The following is a 26,378-nucleotide window of genomic DNA, read 5'->3' on the forward strand; positions in this document are numbered from 1 at the left end:
AAAGCCCCAATCTTTTCTTTTTTAAGCGGTCTTTGTTTATCTTTTGCTTTTGTTCAATAAGTTTCCAATTTATTTGGGTTTTGTTTGGTCTTTCCTTGTGTGAGAGTTTGATTTTGATTTTCTTTACTGTTTATCATGTCCGAGATTTTAGATCTGGAGCATTTTGATGGTGTTGATTCGATGATGAAAGTTATTATGGTGATACATCTATGGTCGATTGCTCAAAACAACAGTGGGAGGATTACAATATGTATATATCTCTTCAAAAATTCGTTTGATTGCCTATCCAAGATGGAAGGATTCAACAACGATATTATTACGCGTTTGTTCAATTTCGATCATGTATGTAGATGCCGTATGACGTTTTATTATTGAATTTTATTATCCTTGTTAAAAAAAAAAAGACCTTTGTTATTATCAAACGAGAGTCTCTGATTCCGATAAATGATTGTTATAATTTTGATATAATATTTTTTTGGAAAATTATGTTACAGTATTAATTGTAGTCACTTATTCTACGTGATTACATGCGTTAGACATGTTTCTCTCAAATAAATTGATGCATTTTTGCACGGATTGTGTTGTAATACTAAATGTATTTTTAGTAGCCATGTAAGATAAATTTTCTTTTAAAAAAACGTCTAATATCTCACACTTTATTCCAAAATTGTTTTCCAAATACTTGCTTGTAACATATATAAATGGTAACATTCCTAGTAGTAATACGAGATCCAATTGTTTATATATAATAGATTACGTATTTGTCATGTTTTTTGAAGTGAAAATTTGGATTACTTGACAATTTTATAATTAAGAGGCTCTTTTAAACAGTTCTGCAATTCAACAATGTCAAAACACATACATCATGATTTATTATTCAGTCTAGTTAAACAGCGTAACAACTATATATTTTCTCCTCAAGTGGTATTTTTATGTTTTTTAAGAGAAAATTTGGACAAAAAATTGGATTACCTAGCATTTTTATAATTAGGCGGTTCTCTTCAACAATTTAGCAATGCCAAAACACATATATCATGATTTATTATTCTATCTAGTAAAACAGTGTTTCCTCAAAAAAAAAAAACTAGTAAAACAGTGTAACAACTGCATATTTTCTTCTCAAATGATATCGAAGATTGAGTAACTTTTGTTTAGATTATAATTGTTACTTGTTGTCAATTATGATTTCACTGATTTTTAGATTTGCATATACTATTATGTCTTCATAACTCGGAATCATCTTTCTAGTCTTTGATACTATATTGAGTATACATCACTCTTTGTGATGGCCTAATTTATAATTTATTATATCATCACAAATTGTCTAATCACGTTTTATTATCTTAGTCACAAGTAACTTATCATAACAAACAATAATCTACTTATCCTAAAATATGAATTTTTAAAAAATAATGATAATCAGATTCTATAAGTAAACTTACTTGTTCTTTGATGTTCTTTATCTTCTAGGATAGGGTAATCTCCGATGTTTTTTATTTGGGAAATCTACAAAACTACCTACCTTTTCTTTTATTGTTTTCAAAAATACTACCTTCCAGAATTCTTTTTAAAAATACCTTTTCATAAAATCTTTTTTTCAAAAATACTGTTTGCAACTTTTGCAACCTCATCTGCAACTCCAGGCGGCGCCAGCCGTGTTGCAACCTCTTTTGCAACTTCATATGCAACCGAATTCCTGATTTCAAGTTCCAGTTTTCAAATGTCGTTTTCGACCTCATTTTCGGAATCGATATATATATATATATATATATATATATATATATATATATATATATATATATATATATATATATATATATATATATATTTGCCGCCCAAGGTTGCAAATGAGGTTGCAAAGGTTGCAAATCGTATTTTTGAAAAAAAAAATTTATGAAAAGGTATTTTTAAAAACAATGAAAAAGATGGTAGTATTTTTAAAAAAATAATTTTACAGATGGGTATTTTTAAAAAGATCCCTTTTTATTTTTGGACTTTTTCCGAACGACATAATAATGGAAACATGTCATATATTTTAATTTCTTTTTAGTTTCATAACTTAATTTTATTTTTTATTAATAAAAGTTTAATATTTAAATATTAATAAAAAACTAAAAATGAAATTTTAAATTATATTTTATATACATTTAAAAAAAACATGTCAAGTAATGCAAAAAATAAACTATAAAAAAAAAAATGAGAGCAACGAGAGAAAAGACGCTAAATGTTACTATTTATGACAAATGGATCTCATTGTCATTTTTTTGAAAAATGATCTCAAATTTCACTTCAAAACGCAACTTTGTGTTGTTTTTTAATTTTTAGAGGGAAACACAACTTGATGCTACGTTTTCAGCTAAAAATCATAATTTCAAATTGCGTTTTAAGCTGAAATCACAATTTCAAGTTACGTTTTTGTCTGACACTATATGAAGTTGCGGTGTGAAGTGATATCTTAGACATTTGTTCAGAAAGGCGATAATAGAAGTCTTATTCTATTAAATAGAAATATTTTAACCGAGCACCTGAGGAACTGAGGGATTATAATTTAATATATTCGTTTCGAATGTTATAATTATATTCTTCTTCTTTTACACGTTCAAATATTTCATTTGCCATATAATGTATTAGATTTTCATGCTCGAACCGTGGTATTCGGGAATTTTATTTCTTCGAACAATATACATAGCCAAGATTTATTGAAAGTATCTTTATTTTCCTTGATTGTCATCTCAGAGTTCCGATGATTTTGCCAAAAAGAGGAACATATTAGCATCTAGCTGAAGAACTTGTAGGTGTTGTACGAAGAGATTAATGTACTGAGCCCACCAGCAGCTGCTAACACCATCAACAAACTCCCAGTACTATGAAAGTCTAGAAAAAAGAATCAGGATCTTGCTGTATTAGCTAAAGACAGTCACAAAGAGTAAAGTTATAGTTGGAAAGCCAAGATCATATGAAATGCATACCCAATTCATCCACCACGATATGCTGAATCTTCGGGGTTTAACGAGGTTGAGCCAAATGATGCACGGGAGCTATACCGGGAAAAAGATACTCTATCAATTAGCAATGCGTTCAGATTCTTTTAAATCACAAGCCTACACACATTAGTAGTTACTTACAAAATACGAGGTAGGGGACAATGCAAGTCCACCAAAGAATCCAAGTAGGCCAGAAAAGAAAGGAATTGCCATACCAATAAACATTGTAATCACTGCAAAGAATAACCACAACAGAAAGGAACGATCACTTTGAAACTCCAAACTTAAATACACACATTAAGACACTTCTTAAACTAAATGACCACAGTGACCACTAGATGCTTACCCACATATGTAAATCGGACAGCCATGCGAAGAGGTATAGAAGGTCTGAATTTCTTTTGCTTCGTCAAATAGGTCTCTATCATGTCAAATACAGGCATTGCATATATCTGCGAGCATCTAGAGAGTGATTAACTTGAGCAATGATTCAAACTGATGTAGCTAGAAGACTAAATTCAGAAACAATGTATATACCTGGTAGCCTCCAATCACATGAAAAACAACTAATAAATTGGCAAGCGCGATAAGCCAATTTGGGTTTTCTAGTGTAATTAGAATATTGTCATCTACACTGTTACCAAAAACAAAGTATCCAACAAGGGCAACAGGAAAGTAGCAAAGAGCAACAATGATATATGCGACCTTAACACCTTTCCACATTGGTTTCTTAGAAGGTTGTTCAGGAGTTGAAGGAATTGTGGCTTGGATTTCCAGGACTACATTGTGACCAGCAAAGGCAAAAGCTACATCACCCATTGCACTAAGGAAGTTGAGGACATTTCTACTTGTAGTTTTGTCCCTGTAGCTGTAGTCCACATTCTCCTGATACATGCCCTTCCTAAGCGAAGCTGTCCAAGCAATTGTGGAGTAACTAAAAAAAAAATAAAAAAATCCATTTACCAGTAGAAACCTAAAACCTTCAAGAATGATGACATGTGAAAGAATTTTGATGGATACATATAAGATGTAATACTACTTTGAAAAATCTGGCTTCAATAACCGTGGTAGTTCATCGTTCAAACCAACAATTCTCTTCTAATGAAGTACAAGATAGCTGTGCTTGGCGTATATGACTACTGGTGAAGTTGGCACTTTGATACAGTGTAATCATTTTACATTTGTGGAATTAAGCATAAATATTATTAAAAGCAAATGATTACCTCAAGGACATGAACGCAGCAGCCAAGGAAATTCCAGAGATGGAATTTAAGCTGGGAAGCAAACTGAGTATGAAGTGGCAAGAGCCAAATATTAAAATGAAGTATGTAGTTCTGATAGATTTTGAATTTGGAAAAGCAGATTCTTGGAATTTCTTCAACGATTTGCCTCCGGTGACCATATAAACAATACATGTACTAATTTCCACCGTAAGCTGCTGAGGAACAACAATCCAAAGGCCAAGCTTTTCACCAAAAGCCATTTGGCCTAGCTCATGGTATCTATCTAATCGTTTTCCCGGAATGATTTCATGCATCTCCACCATTTGCCATAGAGTGTACAAGGTTATTATCCAGGACAGAACAAGTATGACGATACCAGGTCCCCTTAAACAATCATGCCAGAAATATGAAACATCAGATAACTTACTTGCAAGTGCAAGGAAAACCTATCTAATATCTATATTTAAAATAAAAATCATCGTTTACTATAATATCAGAAACGAAACATATAGAAGTGCAACATAATGCAAATGCAATAGAATGATATTTCCGAAAGAATCTTTAGTATATAGTATATACAAAGAGATTAAACAACCCACCAGAAGCCGTTCCAAAGTTATATATATATATTTTTTTCATGCATATTTGCAGAAAGTTTGGTCTTATGACGGCTTCTAAACTCATCTATAAGTGATAGATATATTGATTGAAATGAACGCTGCATATAGATCCACAATATGCTAGATTAAAAGCTGATCTGACATAAATAATAATCGTAAATATAGTTAACAAAGATCGAGGATATTATAATTATTGAATACGGAAAAAACGATTAAGAAGTCACCATCCAAGTTCAGACAAAGCAAATGGGAGGCTAAGAACAGCATCTCCGACCATGGCGGTAACATTGTGAAAAGCTGAATGATACCATGTTGCATTCCTCGCCGCAGTTATCGGAAGCCAATCATCAATAGCCTTCTCTTCCGCTGTTTTATCATCATTCTTCATATTGTCATGGTCCATTTTTTCCCTTCAAATTTTCATTATAAGAATGGTATATAAACAGATAAGTAGGTAACTCAAAAGATTCAGAAGATGGAATGAATAAAACATGGACTACCAAAAAGTAATAGTGATGTCAAGCCGATCATACTTTTGTTATATAAAATGATGAAACCTCCTGTACTAATCACATATTGACCTCGTCAATACAAGACACACATAAAAAAGACAACCAGACCATTGGTTTGGTTTTTCATGTAACAATTTCTTAAATAATATAGAGCTAAGAGCTAGCAATTTAAAAGCTGCCAAACTTACCTGAATAGCCTTGTTTCTTCCATTTGTAGAGACATTAGGTTGCTTAGTTTGGCTTCATGGGGCTGTCATATCAAATTTCGGCTAAATGGATGTCGTTTGTAACTGACTATAACACTTTGCAAGTAATTTTAGCATATGTAAAATTTTTATAATTATTTTGAGGTTTATAATAACAATTCTAGTATGTAACTCGTAAGTGGTCTTTTACCCGAGGCTTTTATAAAGACTAGTTTAAAATGAATAAAGCAATTGCCCATAACACTCAGCCATAAATCATACTAATGATTCTTGGCTCGCAACATGTGCCATAAACTTCAAATTCAGTTGTACTATTATGGATGTGTACTCACAATTTTATTTAAGTTGCACCAAAATAAGTTTCCAAGAAACTAAATACACAAGAGGACATATTTTTAACAGGAAAATCCATTGCATACAAGTTATGAAAATAATAGCGTAAATGAGAAGTAAATATATGTAACTCTGATTCTTGTTCACACAAACTAGCTGATCTTATAAACAGTTCTAGTCAAGGCAAGCTGTAGACAATATCATAAATGTCTGATTTTTTGGTCAACATATTGTGGGGAAAGAGAATCATACAAGTAGACATGAATATTGAAGATCATATTGAGCTGCCAATTTATTTATTTATTTTGTGTGTGTGTGTGTCTGAAAATCCATGTAAAGAGCTTCACAAGATGCTGCTAACTAGGTTATCCGACCTGTAAACTTTGTTATTACAATTTCAGACTTACCAAATTGATGCACTGCTTTATCCACTTGACCTTTGAGGATGTTTATTGTTCATCCGCTACTTTCTGTGAAAGCCTCTAGCACCATATGCAAGACATCTAGATTCACTTCAGAATTGAGACTACATCTACTTGAGAAAACTATTAGATACCCAGATCAAGTAAATATAAGAGGACTTTCAGGACCAAGAGCAAAAAAATAAAGATTGACAGAAGGCCATCACTTGGCAAAAACAATTAAGCCTGTTAGGCCAGATTTGTACACAAAGATAATAAAAAACCCTTAAAAAAAGTAGTCAAAGGATTCATGGGCCATCACTATGAGTAATCCAGATATTTATAGAAAGTAAGAGAACAATAAACATTGGATAGTTAAACATGAAGTACTATGGTCAGAACAGTAAACTACAACTTTAAGCCAATGCCTAACCGGAATTGTTACATGCCAAGTTAATGGTATCGCTACAAATGACAATATCATTTACAAGTTCACCTTGTGATTGACTTAGATTTCATCTTCCTCATGTAATCTTCCACCTTTTCAGCAGCATCATACATATTCTTCTGTTTTATCTCATCTAAGAGTAAACGGCATGTCACATATCTTGGTGTAATATCATTTCCTATCATCTGTTCAAACAGGAGATACGCCCATTCCCATTTGTTTGTTCGACAAAGCCCATGTATCAAAAGTGTGTAGGTTGATAGATCAAGGCTTAGATGATGTGTATTAATCATGTCATCCAACAACTTCTTTAAGTTTCCAATCTTGCCAGTCTTGAAGCAGAGCTTAAACAAAGGATAATATGTTTGAACATCAGGCTTAGAGCAACGAGAACTCTCCAGATCCTTTAGGACATTTAATGCATCTTGTTCTTGAGCATGATGGCACAACATCGCAATCACAGAGTTGTATGTTGATGTGTTTGGGGGAACACCGATATTAGGCATTTCAGTTCTGAAAACGTAGATAGCCTCTCGCACCCGGCCAGCCCTTCCTAATGTATGAATGAAGGCATTATAAAAAAGTGTATCAGGTTTGCATCCAGCAGATTTCATTCTATCAACTATTTTTATGGCTTCATCAAATTTATCTGCATTTGTAAGTGAACACATTATAGTGGTGTAGGTGACAACATTTGGTGGGCAACCTTGAGCTTGCATTTCATCAATAATCTCATTGACCTTGTGAAAGACATGCTGACAGCAGTATGACTGAATTATTGTTGAGTAGCTGATGGCACAAGGGCGACAACCATGCCCCTTCATCTCCTGAATCGTCCAGTGAGCCTCATCAACCCTCTTGATTTTGCACCAACCATGAATGAAGATGTTAAAGGTGTGAGCATTAGGGAGGATATGTGTTTTAAGCTCCAAAAAGATCTCACGAGCCTGCTCAACCTTGTTTGCTTTGCAAAGTGTATCGAGTAGTAGGTTCATCGACTCAGTATCCTTCTGCAACCCAAACCTTTCTAACTCATCAAATGTCCGTACAGCTTCTTCCCACTGACCAGCACCAGCAAACCTTCTCATGACCTTAGCTATGGTACTGACTGTAACCATCTGAGTCAAACGCATTTCATCAACCAATGCTCTCATCTTCTCCATTTGCTTCATTTTTCCTAGTATATCAACCATCATATCATACGACTGCGCCAAGGGCTTATATTCTGGATTTGATTCCGCCCACCTAAACACTGCCAACGCAGACTTCCAATCATCCTTAAATCGATAAAGCAGATGAGCAACAAGCTTATCAGACACCACTACAGCACTACATGCTTGGTCATGCAAAACAGACTGCAATCTTTCATCAACACTGTCTCCATCTCTAACCTTGGCTATAATAACGTCAGCACCGCCCTCACCTTTCAAATCTTCACGTCGTTCCTCTCTATCAACAATTCTAGTGTCTGCCAAGCAAGAAATTCCTAACAACGACACCCTATGAAATATAAAATTACAACGAGAGGAACAGGCAAAATCCGCACGGAGAAGAACAGAAGACAATGACAGAACAAGATGGTTAATGTTTGTTTTCAAGAGGCTATTACAGAACATAATGCAAGGTTTTCGAGCAAGAGTATTATTTCCGAAAGTTCAGTCCTGCAATCACATTTATCAAACAATCAACTCAACATATAAATTTGCTTATAAATGAGCTTGCATAACTAAGTTAACTCAATCAACAACTTCAAGATACCTGTAACTAAGTGTACAAACTATATTCGATATTTACAACTGACTGAGTCATTTTATCAAACAGCTTACATGTGAGCTCGTTACACTGAAATCAAACCATGCTTACCTTTGATCACGAGTGCTGAGATGATTTGGTACTCAAATACATGAATCGAATTTGTTAAGTAGTTTTTGATCTTTCCCGTCCTTATTTCATATTTTATATATAAACGGGTAAATGAGCTCATTCTTCACTCTGATAAATTGAAAATTTCAGCCTTAAATTTTATCATCATCTTTATTTTAGTATTAATGAATCGAATTTTAATTAAATTACAATGATTAACTGATTATATTTTTTTCACAAAATTTAGCTTTTATAATTTATTATCTATTTATAAATATTTTTCTGTTATTAATATGTGATAATGTATTATTCGATTAATTTTAAATCAGACTTTTTATATTTCATATATCTTCATATTTATGAAAAAATATATTTGTCGTATAACACATTAGAGTTAAACGAGTTATATGAAAGTTTTTATTAAAAAAAGATATTCAAAATCGTATATTTATAATTTTATTTTTAACATCATTATAATTTTTTTAATTTCAAAAAAAAATATCATTATAATTTTTTTGTGAAATATTATATGATAATGTATTGTGACGAGTATTTTTAGTATTTGAAACTGTTTAACAATATAAGAGTAATAGACATGCTCATCGTAAATTTGTAATTTTAGAGGGAGAGTACCAAACCAATACCAAACTGACTTGTAATTTAAGAGGGAGAGTACCAAACCAATACCAAACTAAAATTTTTGACGTCAAATTACACTAATATTAGTTTATCATAGTATAGTATAGATAGTATAGATTATTAAACTTCAAATTAGCTTCATGATCGTTAAAATATGTTAGTCAAACTATTTTATATTTAATACTCCGTCCATTATCCAGGCGTTTGACTTTTTACACATATTTTTAAGAAGTTTGATCAAATATTTAAAATTGATATTTCTTTTAAAAAATCTAAAATAAAAATATTTAGAGCGTTTCTCATAAATACCCAAGTCTAAAAGATTTTTTGCAAAAATACTGTCACTTTTTGAAACAAATTGGAAAAATACTGCACTTAAAAAATATTTGTAAAAATACGGTGGTTGCATATGCAACCACATGTGCAAATGCGAGCAACCACATGTCACATGTGCAACCAAAAATGCAACTTCTTAAAAATCTTTTAAAAATTATATTTAGTTACATAATAAGTTGCAAACGATGAAAAAAAGTGCCCCTGTGGGGCTAACACTAATATCACAAAAGCAATCATCAAATCAACTAAAATCAAATCAAAAATCACAGCCATCAAACATTTGCAAATAACAATGGACCTAATTTCACTTTGATAACAAGCTAAGTTTTCGATCAATCCTTATCTATAATCCAACACATACTTTATAAATTGTACCACCAGTGAATTGATCGGCACCATGGTCCGCAGAGCCAAGTTCATCGCACCATGGTTGCCGTCGGAAAAATTCTCGATTCTCCGACGACGGAGGGAACAAGCGAGAATTAGCAAAAAAGTGGAAGATTAGTACGATGATCTGGTGCACAAGTTTTTTTTTTTTTTTTGTCACAAGATACTTTCACGTATAATGAATTGTATCAGAATACAATAGCAGCTGCCAGGAGTTCCTTTCGTTCAAGAAAGTTTACCATCTAATCCTCGGACATGCAGAGATGACCGGGAACACTTAGACAATAAAGCTTTAATGTTCGATAAGAAAACACCCATAGGAGGTCCCACTATCATTCTTTCTTCTACTCGCGTATCCTGAAAAAATAAAATACAAAAAAACAGAACATAATAAGTTCACACACACAATAGAATAATAATAAAAACTATCGAAAAACGAAAGAGGAAAGCCAACAAACTCATTCAAAAAATATGAATATAAAGAATAAGGAAAGTAAAATAAAACTAATGCGAAACAAATCATAAAAAAATCTACACCAAAGAGATAGTGAAATCTATTTGGTTAGATACCTTATAAAATTTAAATCCAACATAATACAACTGACTATTGCTATCAATAAATATTTTAAATATAAATAGAAAAATATAACTGAAAATTGAAACCATAACTAAGATATATCCACTCAAATACAAAACAAACTTGAACTATACAAATTTGGTATACACCAATCAACAAATCAACCATTAATGTTGCAATAATACCTCATTAAGGCACAATAAAACCACCATATATGGCCCCCATGAATTATGGAATTCAGGCACAATAATCAGCAATAAAGAGTTTATCAATTAATCACCTAATTAAAACACAAGAATTCAAATTTAAGCACGTAGAGGAAAGTCAAATACCAAAGATAAACAAATTTAAAAATAGTCAACTTATCATTTAAAAAGTAACTAAAATTAAGGCCTACACTTACTTCTATTTAAAACAAACAATATTCAAAATTACAAAATTAAAACGAAATCATGCAATAAAATTAAATGATCAGAATAATCTACGCGCACTAATTGAGTCACCGCTACATTATCTCCACCGCCATCGCCCAAGAACCGCAAACATTTGTCAAGAACACTAACGAGAAACTAAGAATCAAAATAAGGATAAATAACAAATAAGATCTAATTAATCATGCACTATAAGATTGATACCACAAATTCAATTTCCTCTAATTATGATAAAAAAAATATATTTAAAAAATGGACAAAGTAGGATACAAAACAACCCATAACATCATAGATTCAAGCACACAATTATACCTCTATCAAAAAAACACACAATTATACCTAATCATGAAAAAAATGAACCCTAATCATGAAAAAAATAGAATATAAACAGCACCACAATAATATATATTATAAATCAAAAATTATTATAATCATGTAATTTTATGTTTTGGAAAGATCACACCTGTTAATATGTTGTAGGGATATTGCCTCGTCGCATCTCCGATCAATTTGATATAACGTCAACACAATGAATAACCGAGACATGACTGATCCGATTTTTTCCACCCATTTTCTGGCCACCCACTCCAATCGTCAAGAAATTGAGGAATCAAACTTTTTTCTGCTTTAGATCGAAATCGACTTACATAGACCATGTCTATGAGATTGAGCGGCCGACCGTGGAATGTAATAAACGCCGCACACAAAAAGATTAGAAAGCTGAGTACTTGAGTTGGTATGATGACAATGCTTCTGTAATTGCTGCATGCATATGATATGGCGGTTGTGGATAGTTTGTGGAGGGAGAAAGAGACAACTAAGTGATGAAGTGTCAAATGTCAAACTTGATCTGGTGCACAAGTTGTAACACTATCAAGAGAGAAAAGGAGAAAACAAGAAGAGAGAGCGAGAGGCTAGAGAGTGAGAGGGGATAAGAGACGGCAAGAGATCGTATACGTGCAAACTTCTGATATTCTAGTCGATGAAAACGTAAATCTGCAATAATTGTGAGGACACCGTATAGATACAATTAATTTGTTAAAAAAAGGTACAAGTATTAAATTCCCAAATATTTATATTATACTTTTGTTGAGAATTTTTTATTACAAATTTGTTACATGATTAAAGCACTTGAAGTTAGGTGTATTTTCCTATTATGTTTTTCTTTTTCTAATCATATAACTGGTGTTAATATTACTGTCAACTAAATGTAACATTAATTTCAGATATATGATTAAAAGAGAAAATACAATAATTAAGAAAGTATATTAAATAAATAAAGTATACTTTGACATGAAAAGGAGAAAAGTAATATTACTGTCAACTAAATGTAACATTAATCTCATATATATGATTAAAAGAGAAAATACAACAATTAAGAAAGTATATTAAATAAATAAAATATACTTTGACATGAAAAGGAGAAAAGTGAACGGTCTCCGTTTCAAAATGTTAGTCTTATTTACCATTTTCACACATATTAAGATACGTTAAATGTGTTTATTTTTCTTTATATTTTTAACTCCTTTTAATGATTGTATATCTTAAAAATCAGCTAAGTGCATTTAATAAGATGAGACTTACTCCCGTGTAGTACTATAAAATGTCAAGAGACTATTAAATACTCCCTCCGTCCCTTTTTATCTGTCCATTTTGGAAAAAAAACACATACCAAGGAATAATTGATTGTATAAACTTTCTCATTAAATACCTCTAATTAATATCTTGAAAATGGTAGAATACCCCTATTTTATGTCTTGAAAACATGAATTCAACCAAGTTTTAAATAATTCAAGCTTTGAAAATTGAAATTATGGAGATATATTTGAAAAACTATCATTAAACTAGTTTTGAAAGTATAAATGGACAGATAAATAGTGACAAATTTTTACTTGTAAAATGGACAGATAAATAGGGATGGAGGGAGTACTATTTACTATAATTGGTCAACTTTGAAAAAAGAAGTTTAGTTTAGTTTTGAAAAGTAGTGTTCGAAAAACAAGAGTACACATATTATGGGAAATACTTTTTTGACAAACAAGACTGACATTTTAAAACGGAGAAAGTAGTTGTTTAATGGAGTGAAAAAAAGAGAATTTAGTTAATGCAGTTTGAAGTGAATAGTACATTGTTTATGGGAGTAGAAAAAAAGAACTAGTCAATGTAGTTCTTATGATAGAACACACGACAAACAACCCCTTTTTTATGTTTAAATTTGCCAAAGACTTCCAATATACTAATAAATACTGTCACCAACAAGAATTATAAAACATCTGAAATTTTTACTAACTAGAAAACTAAACTGCAGGGGCTTCTATTCTCTGGTATATACTGGGCTGCATCTCTCGGAACTGTCGTGAGTTAGCTGTTACTGAATTCGCCTTCTAATCTCGGTTAAGTTTCTGTGCATGGGATGTACGCCTCTATATACTTTAACTAGTGGGGAAAAAAACGCCCTTCACGCGAGTGAGAAAAATATGAATTTTGGAAAGAAAAAAAAAGGATATGAAAGCAAGTACCGTGACAATGAAACTGTCGACCTTTCTGGTGTGAAGAAGAGTAGAGTAGCTTGGACCGTAGAACTTCACCAGAAATTTGTGAAAACTGTGAATCACATAGGGCTTGATAGTAAGCACTCCAACTAAAGCTGGTTTATGTCACTTGCATCTATTTCAGCTGGTTTTTGTCTGAAGCGGATTACATATATACAATCTGAGTTTACCAAACAGGAACACAGGCCTGACCTAGAGATGAAGAATAATGACTTGAGCCATCTCCAATATCCCAATGTCCAAAACCAAATCCTCCCGAATATTGTGCAATTTGCTCCCACTATATATCAAACACCTATTACAGAAATAGCCAATCCACCCCATGTCGAATTAGCAAAAATTTCCAAAACAGAGTCCGGAAAGAGTTGCGTATGAGTTGTGTCCTGTCCAGTGACAGCAGCCAAAGAACTTGTTTCTACTCCGAGCCTTAACAGAAGCAGTTGGAGCATGAAAGATGAATTAGTAGAGCACATTTTAGTGAGTAATACCGATTCTTTAAATCATTTGGCATGTTTAAATGGATCTGACTTGCTTCCAGAGGATCCGTTTTTAACAAGCCTTGAACCACATAACACAGAATTTTGCGACTGCAGCAACTCAGAACTTCTACTGATTATTCACCAGACTTGTACGACGGATTGATGTTCATGTAGCAGATCATCATATCAAGGTCATCTTGATTAAGCAAACTATTCTGCATTTTTAACTTTGAAATGTTGGCTTCCTATAAGTTTTATACATCACTTCAAGGTCATCTTGTATAATCCACATACAAGAACCACATATTGGATCACTCCAGTGCGCCACCAGAGAATCGGTGACGAAACAGTCAGGACTAAAATGATGTTTTGAAAAGTTTACATCATTTTTACAAAATTTTCCATGGATGTACTGTTAATCTTCATGCATTTTATGTTTACGTCTGAAGATGTGTGCGTGAGTGTATTAATTATCAAAAGCGGAAATTTTGAAATTGCCCAGAACAACATAGGCATAGGCAATTAGGCATTGCCAAAGACTTCCAATATAATAAATACTGTCACTAAGAAGAAATTTTTACTAACAGATAAAACTGAACTGCAGCGCTACTGTTCTATTCTTTGGTATATACTGGGCTGCATCTTTCAGAACTGTCATGAGTTAGCTGTTACTAAATTCGCCTTCTAATCTTGGTTAAGTTTCTGTGCATGGGCTGTACCTCTATATACTTCAATGTAAATCGATTGCATATGATAGCCCTTCATTCCTTAGACGATCTCCTCATAAATTCCGCTACCAAAGTTGAAAATGCAGAAGAACTATCCTTTAGCAACTGAGCTGGTGAGTCGTACTCTAGAATATTGCCTGTGTTGGTAAACATGAACCCTAGTAAGCAAATTATCTCAAAAGTATGTGTTTATATGAATCTCATATAAAAGTTAAAACACATATTCGTGGCATTATTCTTATTAAGCAAATTTCGAAGTTACCTTCATCAAGTACAAGGACTAGATCATTGTCAATGACGGTTGGGATTCGATGAGCAACGGTTATGACTGTGCATTCACTTGTTTCTTTTCTTATTGTCTTCTGAATGACATTATCTGTAGCTGTATCCACCGAAGCTGTAGCCTCATCCAATACCAATATTCTCCGTTTCTGGAGTAGCACCCTGGCTAGACATACAAGCTGCCTTTGTCCAACACTCCAGTTTTCTCCATCTTCGGCAACTGCACCAATATATCCCGCATGTTAAAACAAACAGCCATACAAATTATATTTTAATTTAAACTACAAGTTTGCAGTAATATTTACTATTTTACTGTACCTGGTGCATCAAGCTGTCTCTGGTCCTGCCTCACTCCTTCTGCCAGTTGACATTTGTTTAAAACCTGGAAACCAGTAAACACATGTCGGTTAACTGAACCTCACTTTTATTAAGTTAAAAACAGACCGAAGTTTTGCAGTTACCTCCCAAATTTCGTGAACTGAATGCTGCTGTAAGGGATCAAGATTAGACCTCATCGTTCCTTGAAACAATGTTGGATCTTGTGGGATAATACTCAACCTAGACCTTAAATCCTGCAAGCCCATACTGGATATGTTAACCCCATCGATCAAAATCTGGCCTTCAGTGGGTTCAACCACCCTGAAGAGAGCTTGGATCAGAGTGGACTTCCCACTCCCTGTTCTGCCCACAACTCCAATTTTCTTTTGGCCTTGGAAAGTGCAGGTGATTCCTTTAAGAACTCTTGGGAGAGAAGGTGTGTACTGAACATGAAGATTTTGAAGTTCTATCTTTCCATTGGCTGGCCAGTTTGGTTTTGGCCTTGAACTTTCGATGACTAATGGGGCTTCACTAGGTACTTTTGTGTACTGAAGAATTCTTTCCACTGATATCATCTTGTTCTCGACATTGCAGAGGTTCCATATAACCCAAGCTTGGAGTACATTTAAGTTCAGGCCATAAGTAGCTGCCAGTCCTGCCAGGCCTGTTGTCATATCAAGCACCAAATCAGTTAATTTAATCCTCTTATTTGACACTCTTTCTATTTTAACACATGTTTACATGTAACTAAAAAACACTTGCGAGAATCGCTAAATGTGGTGAAAATACATAACTTATTTATATATCTCTAATAGCATTTTGACATGATGATGCACTAAGAAAGCAATTGGAAAGCAGTAGTTCATTCGTAAACTTGTTGAGTTCCAAGGAGAGGGAAATCAAAGAACTTACTAGGATCAATGGCTGATCTTGGTAAGTTCACCAGTATGACCAAAAGGAGGAAGAAGACAAGGTTAAAAAGGAAGTTAATTCGAACACATAGCCACTCCACTGTACTGGAGTTGTGGAAAGCAACTCTAGAATAATTGTTGATTAAACTTATATTCCTATTGAGAAAGCGATCCTCTTGATTGAAGCAACGAATTGTTGATGCGCCACTAATGGACTCCGAGAAGTGATGCAGAATTGGAGCCTTTCTTATCCCAACCATCCTGGCAAGTTCTCTGGCAGTGGTAATATAGTAAGCCTGCATAATTCAACTTCGAGGTTCAGAGTTTTGTTTTTATATTTTAGTCTTTGTAATAATGCTCAGTACCATTACCTGATACCATACGGAGATGGCAAGGACGACTAGGAACAGGATAGAAATTTGCCAAGCAACATTTGACATAAGGACAACAATGCTTAATAACTGAATCAATGCAAAAGCTAATCCAGCTAATCTGTAAGGTATGTCTGTATCAACAATGCTTTGGTCTGTAGAAGACTGCATGTAAGCAAAAAAAATAAAAAATTAATAAAACATTTTGTCCAGATTCTTCGACTGAAACAAAAACACTAAGCAAACAACGGTATGGAAGTAATAAAAGCGTTACTAACTCGATTCAGGATTCTGCTTGAAGGTGTAGAGTCGAAGAATGACAAAGGAGCCCGGAAAACTGAGGCAATCATTCCCTCGAAAAGGCGCTGAGCTGTTTCAATGGCAATAGTGGACAACAGAACAGCTCTCCCTAGTATAAAGATAGAACTTCCCCCAGACATCAGTGCAAATATACCAATCAACTTGTCTTTGCTTACCCTGTCTTCTTCTTCAGTTCCCCAAGCAATCCAGTAGTTGCTGGCCATCTGTAATGCCTGGAAAAGAACTTGGCACAAAAGGATTAATGGAACCAGTGCCCCTTTATAAGCACAGGTAGCAAAGGTTGAATACACATGCCACTTCACTCTTCCAGTTTCCGTCTCTTCTTGCTGAGATTTTTCTTGGCTAACATCCCTGTGGCAAATATTATGGACTTCCTCAATGACTTCATCTTCATTTTGATTTTCTTGAATAAATCCCTTTGATGAAAAGCTTTTGTAGAACTTTTTGGGTGGTTTAACTTGATTTAGAGATTTGCTATGGGCGTCCATTTGTGTCACAAGTTCACCAGTAGTTTCTGCAATTAAATCTCTATATTTTCCAGACTGAACAATTCTACCATTCTTCATTACCTATGAGAATATTGCATTTCAAGGTAAGAAGACAGAAAAAATTTCAGCTCCTAATAATTTTTTATAGAGTGAACAACTTACCAATACAAGGTCTGAAGCTTCAAGAAATTCCAACTGATGTGTCACATATATAACTGTCTTCGTATTTAGCAACTCCATCATACATTTCTGCAAAAAAAATCCAAAGAAAAATTAAAAATATTTAGGAAAAAAAATAAACTTCAGAATCTTAAAGGTGAAAATATCAAGTTTGGCTGGCTTGCCTTGAACATATGAGCTCCAGTATGTGCATCCACAGCACTAAAAGGGTCATCTAGGAAATAAACATCTGATTCGTTGTAGATTGCTCTTGCCAACTGAATCCTCTGCTTTTGTCCGCCACTCAAGTTCATGCCCCTCTCTCCCACCACACTTAGATCTCCATCAGCCCACATCTCTATATCGCGAGTTAGAGCACATCCTTCCACAACATTCTCATACAATGTCATATTCAATTCTTTGCCAAAAAGGATGTTCTCTCGTATGGTGCCTGTCTGTATCCAAGCACTTTGTGGAACAAATGCTCTGGAGCCATAAACCTTGATATTATTGCCAGAAATTTTGGGAATCTCTCCAAGTATACTGCAAAGTAAACTTGATTTCCCAGATCCAACAGAACCACAGATAGCTACCTTGTAACCTTTCCTGATTCTAATTTTATCAGAAATCTTCACTCTGAAACTTTCAAAGTACTGGTTATTTTCGGCCCATGAATATTCACCCTGTTCAAGCTCTACCGCAATATTGGAATCTTCAGATGGATGTTGTTTTGCCGAGTGCATATTTTCCTGCTCACAAATAATGTCATGGATTCGATCAACTGAAACCTTTGTTTGGGCAACCATTGAGATCAGCTCTGGCAAATTATATATTGGCTCTTGCAAAATCCTAAAAGTGGCTAGAGCTGACAAAACAGTGCCTGAACTCAGAGGGGTTTTCAGAACAATACAAACACCAAAGGTGACAACAGAAACCAAAGTTGGTGAGGCCCAGAACAGAAAAGCCACTGCTGAGCACGTGTAAAGATACTTTTTTAGCCAACCCCTCTCAGTTTCTCTAAGCTGAAGGATCTTCTTTAAAAAAGTCGGCTCCCATGAATGCAACTTCAAGACTCTCATGCTCTTTAGAGTCTCCGATGTAGCTTTAATTCTTGAGTCTTTCGATTCCATTATCTTGCTATGGAGACTTTCTTGCATATTAGCTAGTGGAGTATTGCTAACCATCACCAAAATTGTTGCAAAAAGAGCAGCAAATGAAGGAGGAGCACCGAGATTCCTGTACAAGATGACTAACGCCAAAGCTATCTGCACCGGGAGTAGCCAAATCCCATGAACATACCAGCAAAAATCACCAATCCTGTCAACATCTACATTGACACAGTTTGTGATTTTTCCAGTACTAGTACCGCTATACTTAATTAACAAAGACTTCTTGTATATTAGTACAGTAAGAGCAGCCCGGACCCGAATTCCAATTCGTTGTGCACCAAAGTACCACTGTCTTTGTGACAAAGACTCTACCGTCTTTGCAGATAAAAAGATGAATGCAAGAACTAATCCATGGTAACTGCTTGAATTATCATCTTTGTTTGATAAGAAATTCACAAAATTTGTGATCAAGAAGGGACCAACATACGAAGCAATTGTATTTACTCCTGAATATGACAAAAACTAATCATATTAATATCATACAAAACCCAAACAAAAACATGCTGAACCGAAAATTAAGAACACAGAAAAGCAACCCAGATTCAAAAAAATGAATACCTGCAAAAGTTGCATTTACAGCCAGAGGCTTCCATATAGCTTTAAATATCGCATTAGGCAACAAAGAAGCTTGGTTCTTCTGCTTTAAAAGTGATTCTTCTAGCAAAGCAGCTGCATTATCTGCTGCTTCAGATTGAGGGATGGATGGTATGTCGGATAATTCAATTTTTTTAACTCTACCCTTCTTAAACAAAGGATTAAGCCACCTAAATGTAAGCTTGCTCCAAATTCCAGCTTTCGAGAATGCATCATCAGTGGCATTAGCCTCACTTACTTCTGCTTCTGGTAACGATGGTTCCCCTAGTTCACTAGCACTTTCAAATTGAAAATCGGTACCATTGTAACACAGAAAAACTAGCAGTGGGAAGGAAGCAACATCAACAAAGCTGGGTTTCGAAACAAAACTATCAGATTCAATGGTGTCAAAATATGAAGCAAAATATAGATAGACCATAAGCATATCAATAACCACATAAGCGTGCCACCACATCAAAAGCACAATAGGCCACAATGTATTGCGAATCTTCGCTGCAGAAAAACTCACAAAACTTGACAATGCCCAAATCACAACTGAGGTTAAAGATTCTAAAGACAGAATCTTTAGGTTCCAAACATTGTAAACACAAAGCCCAACATTCAAAACCATAATCAACACATTAAAACCAACAGTTATCTTGGTGAAAACCTTATAACCTTCCTTAAAATACACCCTTTCTGGCAAACTTTCACCCCTTGTTCTGTTCTTCCACAATTCCACCAAAACCCATGTCAATAAAAGCAAGAAAAATCCTACATTAAACACAACCTTCACAGTAACCTCCATGGACACCATCTGCAAAACCCTGAAAAACCCCTCTTCAAAACCCTGATAAAACACTGATTCTTGACTCATTAGGCCTTTTAAAATCAGTGTGAATTGTCTCTGAAAAACAAACAGACAGAAAATAAACAAATATAGTGTCAGCTATAGTGTTATTACAGATACATGTTTTGAAAGATGGTGATTAAATACATAAAGGGTTGGCAGAAAAATCAATAAACAAAGTTATCAATAAAATATACAAAAATAAAAAATAGAGTATATCCAAATTGGATCAGTATGAGTATGAGCAAACCTGCAAGAATATAAGCTAAGCACGTGGACGTTGAGTCATGTACTCCAGTTTATGTGAATACATTGTTTTGAAGACATAATACTATTTATAACAGCATGGCAGCGCACAGGGATGACAACGGGCTGCATCGGTTCGGATATTTGAGATATCCAAATCCAAATCTAAATTATTTTTAAAATCCAAATTCAATCGGGTTTCACATATCAAATCCAAATCCATGGGTTTCGGATCGGGTTCGGGTTTATCCAGAACTTAAATTCCGAAATTTATATAGTATTATAAAAATATTATTTTTGAGTTTTTCGTCATTAAATTTCATTATATTTAAAACTAAACTACTTTAGTAATAAAGTATTACACGTTAATAAAATCTTGAACCGTATTGAATAATTTCTAAACACAAATCTTCATTATATGGAATATGAAATTTTAAAGTAGCTCATTAGTTAAACAAAAAGAGTCACTATAACCCAAAAATATACACATTCACACTCTACCTATATATATTAAACAAAATTTAGTAGATTTAAAATTGGAAAGTATATTAGTATATATATACATATACATATATATATATATATACATATACATATACATATATATATATATATATATATATATATATATATATATATATATATATATACTATATGAGTTAAGTTCTATGGAGTACATAAAAACATTGGAGTATTGGAGTACAAATCATAATTTTTTTAGTTTGATCCTATATAATATCTTTGATTATCCAAATTTTGATATAATCTATCATTTATAAGTTGTCTTGCACATAATTGTCAATTAATCATTAATATCTTTCAACTTTAACAAGTATTAAGATTATTGTTCTGCTTATTAGTTATATTGCAGAACATAGAGTCATATGATTTATAAAAGTAATTATTCTACCATTTGATCACGATGTTTATGTTGCAGAATATAATGTGCAGGTTGTCAAATATTTACAAATATTATTAGACAAAAAAAATTGAAATTTAGATGACTAGATTACATTTTATCAAACTTTGTACTCCAATACTCCAATTTTTTTTGTACTCCATAAAACTTAACTCTATATATATATATATATATAGGGAGAGGTTCAAAAGAGACCGGGGAGTAGCGGGAGACCTGAGAGACCATGATCTCTACCATTGATTCTCTTTTGATCTTGTGGTCTATATGCTATACATACATACTGGTATTCTTCCTTGTTTAAACTCTAGGGGTAGTATATTATATTTTAAAAATACGCATTATATACATTAATCATACGATTTTGTTAATTGTACTTCCATAATTATACGGATTAATTAACATCAAAATCACAGTTACAGTTCTGTATAATATACTATTTAAATTGTTTCCATGTATGTAAAGATCTTAGAATAACTACCATTAATGATACATATTTCATTAATCATACCTTTTTTAAATAGATTGTATGAAGATTTGGGTGCACTACTAACATAAATTAAAAAATTACAATTAATATATTACTATAAATTACATAATGCAATTTATCACAGATTCGTTGGAATATGTTATGGATATTTTTACAAAAATTAACAGATTCTAGTAAATATTTTATGAAATCTTACAAAATCATTTAAAAAAATTACTTAAGAGGATCTTTATAAAGATCGAAATAAAGATTATTTTAAAGATCATATTAAAAATTATTTTAAAGATCAAAGTAAAGATAATGATAAAGATTCTTTAAGATGATCGTGGTATTATTAAAATGTACATATCGGATAATTTTTACAAGATTCTTTAAGATGATCGTGATATTATTAAAATGTACATATTGGATTCTTTAATATCGTGAATCTTATTTTCACAAGATTCTTTAAGGTGTTCCTTAGACACCATAAATACAATTCTGATATATTTTAATTCAAAATATTCATTATAATTCTTCATATATAATATGTGCTTATCGGATAATTTTTAAATATAATTTCACCAAATATTATAAAAATATTTTTTTATTAAACTAAAATGAGATTCCAATAAATTTATACTAAATATTTATTAAACTAAATATTTTGATGTAAAATTTACAATTTTTTTTTGGATGTTTACAAACTCTATATCAAACATTTTTAAGAACTTATGAGACTCAGTAATAGAATATATTTATTAAATTACTCGCCAGAATCTTAATATTATATATCAATCATTTTTAAGTGTTCTAATATGTTTAATCTCATCATAAATAAATTCTATTAAACATGGTCCAACATATTTAATCATGTTTTGCCAACTATGTAGTAGGGAATGTTTTATTAAGATTCTCTTAAGTGTTTATTAGCAAAAAACACTTAAGATTACAATAAAATTTATACTAAATTTTTTGATTTAGATTCTACACTAATGCATCAATTAGAAGAATCTTAATAAATATATGACTTAAATAAATTATATCAAATAAATTTATTATTATTATTCGCTTTTAAAAATTAAATAAAATTATTATTGTATGAAACACTTAATGTATCAATTAGAAGAATCTTAATATAATTTTGATATTCTCTTAAGTGTTTATTAGTTTAAATTATTATTTCTTAATTATCATTATATGAAACACTTAATGCATCAATTAGAATAATCTTAATAAATACATGACTTAAATAAATTATAGCGAATATATTTTACTTTATTTAAAAATAACATATAATAAAATCATAATATATATATATATGACTGGCTAACGAAACACCTAATAAAAATTTTCATGAGAAATTTTTATATACTAAATGTTCTGCTAAGTTTTTTTAGTGAATTTAGTTTACTCTTTTCTTTACTAAGTGTCAAATATAATTTATTGTATATAATATTTTTAAAGAATCTCAATTCGAATTAAAAAGATCATATAATAAAATTTATTAAGATCGCTAACATATTTTGTTACAGAGATTCGCAAGGTGTTTTATTAAAATTTAATATATTTATTTTTGTTTTAACAACTGTTCTACAAAAATTTACTATAATTTTTTAGTCAACTAAATGTTCTACTAAGTGTTTATAAAAGTGCTCTATTACATATTACGATATTTACTAAAATAGATTTGGTTAAAATATGAGAATACAAAAAATTCCGCAAAAATATGTAATTAATAGTTCAACAAAAAAATTGAGGTGAGTTCCCTAAAAAATATTATTCTATTAAGTGTTATAATGTACATTTTAAATGACCTAACAAAAATTTCAATGTGCCATGGTTTTAATATTATTCTGGTAAGTGTTCTACTAATTTTTAATGATTTAATAATAGATCAACATAATTTAATCATTATCATGTTTGGTACATAAACTGATCGAAGATATAGTATTGCGTAAATATATTCTTTCCAAATCTAAAAATATAATTCAATCTAAAAAATAAGAGCACAATATCTCATTTCCAAATATAAAAAGATTATTCAATCTCTATATAAATGCATAATATATCCTTTCCGAAAAAGATCATTAAATCTCTACATAAAAGACATATTAATATCTTCCATAAATACACAGATTATAGAGATTTGAGAATATAAAAATTTCCTCCATTAATAGGAATAATTACTGTATTGCCATTGTCAGATGTATTCAAGATTGTATAAAAATACTACTAACGGATGGTCTAGATGAAGTCTCTTGGGTCTCTCAATACGGAGAGTCTCTCAATTACTATATATATATTTGGATTTTTTCGGGTTTCGGATTTGGATCGGGTTTGGATCAGATTCGGGTTTCGGGTCGGGTTTCGATACGGAACACCTAGTATCCAAATCCAAATCCAAACTCGTTCGGGTCTAAAAATCAAATCCAAAATATCGGGTTCGGTAAGATCCATTCGGGTCGAAACGGTCGGGTATTCATTCGGATCGGTTTTTTCTACCATCCCTAAGCGCAATCACATCAACAGATTCTTTCGTCACGCAGCTCTTTCGTTTTTTTCGAATTAAACACGCTCACACACCGACCAGAATAAAAGATCCGTATTTTTCCGGAAAGGAAACGAGATAGCTGAAACAAGTTATGAAGAAACCATACAGCGAATGCTTTCCATAGATGATAGACCCTGTTTGTATTTTCACAAGTATTTATAAGAAATGTAGAAAACGTATATTTTGATCCATGTATGCATTCGGCACTTGTTATCTTAACATCCCTTTTTATTTTGTGATTATGAATTCGTTTTTTATGCTTACAAATCTAAGGAAAAAGAGCAAAAGAATTAGGTGTGAAATGTTCATTATACCCCGGCTTAACTTATAATTACAAGAATGCCAATATGGTTCATTTATTATATTCAACATATTAAATATCATTTATTAAGGTTTGTACATTAATATTTACGTTAATTACACTTTCCACTTATTAATGACCCCTCCTTTACAAAAGTTTTTTTAACTAATATATTCATACAAAAAATATTAAATGCTAATAGTTAGTTAATTTACAAATAAAAATTTTTCTAAACTAATTTTGAAACATTTAATCAAATAATTTTAATTATAATTTTAAATTAAGATCTTGTAATTCTCATTTAATTAAAAAATAAAAAATATTTACATATAATGGACTCAAGTGACAACTTAATTCGGTAGCCACTGTTTAAAAACCAAATTATGATTTGACTCAGTGATTATATCGACTAGTGAGTGTTCGAGGTAAATATTGAAATACTGGGAAAAATTGGATTTATTTTATAAATTAATTTTGAAGATTAAATTATTAACATATGTCTATTATACGATAAATTGTATTATATATTATAATACTATATCCAATTTCACGAGTCTTGAATAATTATGTCATTATGGGACCGTTTGGCCAAGTTTAAAAAAAGTGATTCCGTGCTTAAAGTGAAGAAGTGGATTAGAAGTGAGAAGTAAAAAAGTTAATAAAGTGTTTGAAAAAGAAGCAGAAGCTGTGAGAGAGAAGCTAACATTCTCAGTTTTTTAAAAGTGCTTCTGCTTTTTTACACAAATGGGTTAAGAAAAGCACAAGCCAGAAGCAGCTTCTGTTTTTCAAAAACAGACACCTCCTATATTCAATCTTTTCAGTTTTAAACCTTTTAAATTGCAACCAAGGGCAAAAAAAGCAAAAGAATTAGGTGTGAAATGTTCATTATACCCCTACTTAACCTATAATTACAAGAATGCCAATATGGTTCATTTTTTATATTCAACATATTAAATATCATTTATTAAGGTTTGTACATTAATATTTACGTTAATTACACTTTCCACTTATTAATGACCCCTCCTTTACAAAAGTTTTTTTAACTAATATATTCATATAAAAAATATTAAATGTTAATAGTTGGTTAATTTACAAAAAAATATTTATCTGAACTGATTTTGGAACATTTAATCAAATAATTTTAATTATAATTTTAAATTAAGATCTTGTAATTCTCATTTAATTAAAAAATAAAAAATATTTACATATAATCTTGAGTCTCAAATCTTATTTATGAGAGAGATATAAGAAATATTTACTTTTCTTTTTTGGGAGTCTGAATTCTTAATGTTTAAATTTTTTATAAAAATAAATTTTTATAATATAAAATCAAATCTCACATTATTTTCATCAACTTTTTTCGATCTATCAATTATTAACTAATGAACCTCAACGCGTACAAAAATTTCACTTTTTACCTTATATTTATACAATTTTTTGAATATCCTACCCCAAATAAGAAAATGGTAGAGAATAAATATTTATTTGCCACACTTTTCGTCATTTGTAGGTATACCGTCGTTTATTATTCAACTTCACATTAAATTTAAATTAAAAATGTGATATAAACATTTATACCTAGAATTTGAATTAAAAAATTATAAAAAACTAATAGGTACATGGACATTTTTCATTTAACTTTACTTGGAATTTGAATTTTTGAATTAACATATTCAAAATATTGATACACACTTCTTTTTACTTCATTTTAAATTTAGACTTGCTATCCTT

The 26,378-nt window shown here is 31.8% G+C and overlaps 3 protein-coding genes across 4 annotated transcripts; all 3 read right to left on the minus strand.

Annotated features, from left to right (window-relative positions):
* Positions 1–2,612: 2,612 nt before the first annotated feature.
* Positions 2,613–5,337, minus strand: LOC108216324 (lysine histidine transporter 1). The gene is made up of 7 exons (XM_064091137.1): positions 5,052–5,337; positions 4,208–4,591; positions 3,522–3,918; positions 3,331–3,436; positions 3,126–3,217; positions 2,970–3,038; positions 2,613–2,874 (listed from the first exon to the last, which is right to left on the minus strand). Exons 1-7 carry the CDS (start codon positions 5,228–5,230, stop codon positions 2,848–2,850), a joined length of 1,254 nt encoding a protein of 417 aa, XP_063947207.1. The 5' UTR covers positions 5,231–5,337; the 3' UTR covers positions 2,613–2,847.
* Positions 5,338–6,601: 1,264 nt separating this feature from the next.
* On the minus strand, positions 6,602–8,724 carry LOC108216323 (pentatricopeptide repeat-containing protein At3g04130, mitochondrial). Its single transcript, XM_017389056.2, has 2 exons — positions 8,591–8,724; positions 6,602–8,388 (listed from the first exon to the last, which is right to left on the minus strand). Exon 2 carries the CDS (start codon positions 8,341–8,343, stop codon positions 6,772–6,774), a length of 1,572 nt encoding a protein of 523 aa, XP_017244545.1. The 5' UTR covers positions 8,344–8,388; positions 8,591–8,724; the 3' UTR covers positions 6,602–6,771.
* Positions 8,725–14,443: 5,719 nt separating this feature from the next.
* On the minus strand, positions 14,444–20,459 carry LOC108216373 (putative ABC transporter C family member 15). Of its 2 annotated transcripts, XM_017389129.2 has the most exons (11): positions 20,412–20,459; positions 19,297–20,218; positions 17,755–19,184; positions 17,573–17,659; positions 16,880–17,491; positions 16,602–16,766; positions 16,232–16,526; positions 15,463–15,983; positions 15,320–15,383; positions 14,982–15,221; positions 14,444–14,856 (listed from the first exon to the last, which is right to left on the minus strand). In XM_017389129.2, the coding sequence occupies exons 2-11, from the start codon at positions 20,186–20,188 to the stop codon at positions 14,753–14,755; spliced, it is 4,410 nt and encodes a 1,469-aa protein (XP_017244618.2). In that variant the 5' UTR covers positions 20,189–20,218; positions 20,412–20,459; the 3' UTR covers positions 14,444–14,752. The 2 variants fall into 2 exon arrangements, with proteins under 2 accessions (XP_017244618.2, XP_017244617.2); XM_017389128.2 differs by lacking the exon at positions 20,412–20,459 and having other exon boundaries at positions 19,297–20,370.
* Between the last annotated feature and the right edge of the window lie 5,919 nt (positions 20,460–26,378).

The sequence above is a fragment of the Daucus carota genome, chromosome 4, assembly GCF_001625215.2.
Source record: "Daucus carota subsp. sativus chromosome 4, DH1 v3.0, whole genome shotgun sequence".
In the NCBI taxonomy this organism is placed as follows: domain Eukaryota; kingdom Viridiplantae; phylum Streptophyta; class Magnoliopsida; order Apiales; family Apiaceae; genus Daucus; species Daucus carota.

Excerpts from the sequence above, each read along its gene's own strand:
- LOC108216324 (XM_064091137.1), bottom strand. The coding sequence starts at position 5,230 with ATGGACCATGACAATATGAAGAATGATGATAAAACAGCGGAAGAGAAG. Across the intron at positions 3,919-4,207 it reads GCTGCGTTCATGTCCTTGAG|TTACTCCACAATTGCTTGGA; the intron begins GTAATCATTTGC and ends TTTTTTTTTTAG. Across the intron at positions 3,437-3,521 it reads ATGTGATTGGAGGCTACCAG|ATATATGCAATGCCTGTATT; the intron begins GTATATACATTG and ends AGATGCTCGCAG.
- LOC108216323 (XM_017389056.2), bottom strand. The coding sequence starts at position 8,343 with ATGTTCTGTAATAGCCTCTTGAAAACAAACATTAACCATCTTGTTCTG.
- LOC108216373 (XM_017389129.2), bottom strand. The coding sequence starts at position 20,188 with ATGAGTCAAGAATCAGTGTTTTATCAGGGTTTTGAAGAGGGGTTTTTC. Across the intron at positions 17,660-17,754 it reads CTGGAGCTCATATGTTCAAG|AAATGTATGATGGAGTTGCT; the intron begins GCAAGCCAGCCA and ends TTTTTTTTGCAG. Across the intron at positions 16,527-16,601 it reads CCATCTCCGTATGGTATCAG|GCTTACTATATTACCACTGC; the intron begins GTAATGGTACTG and ends TGAATTATGCAG.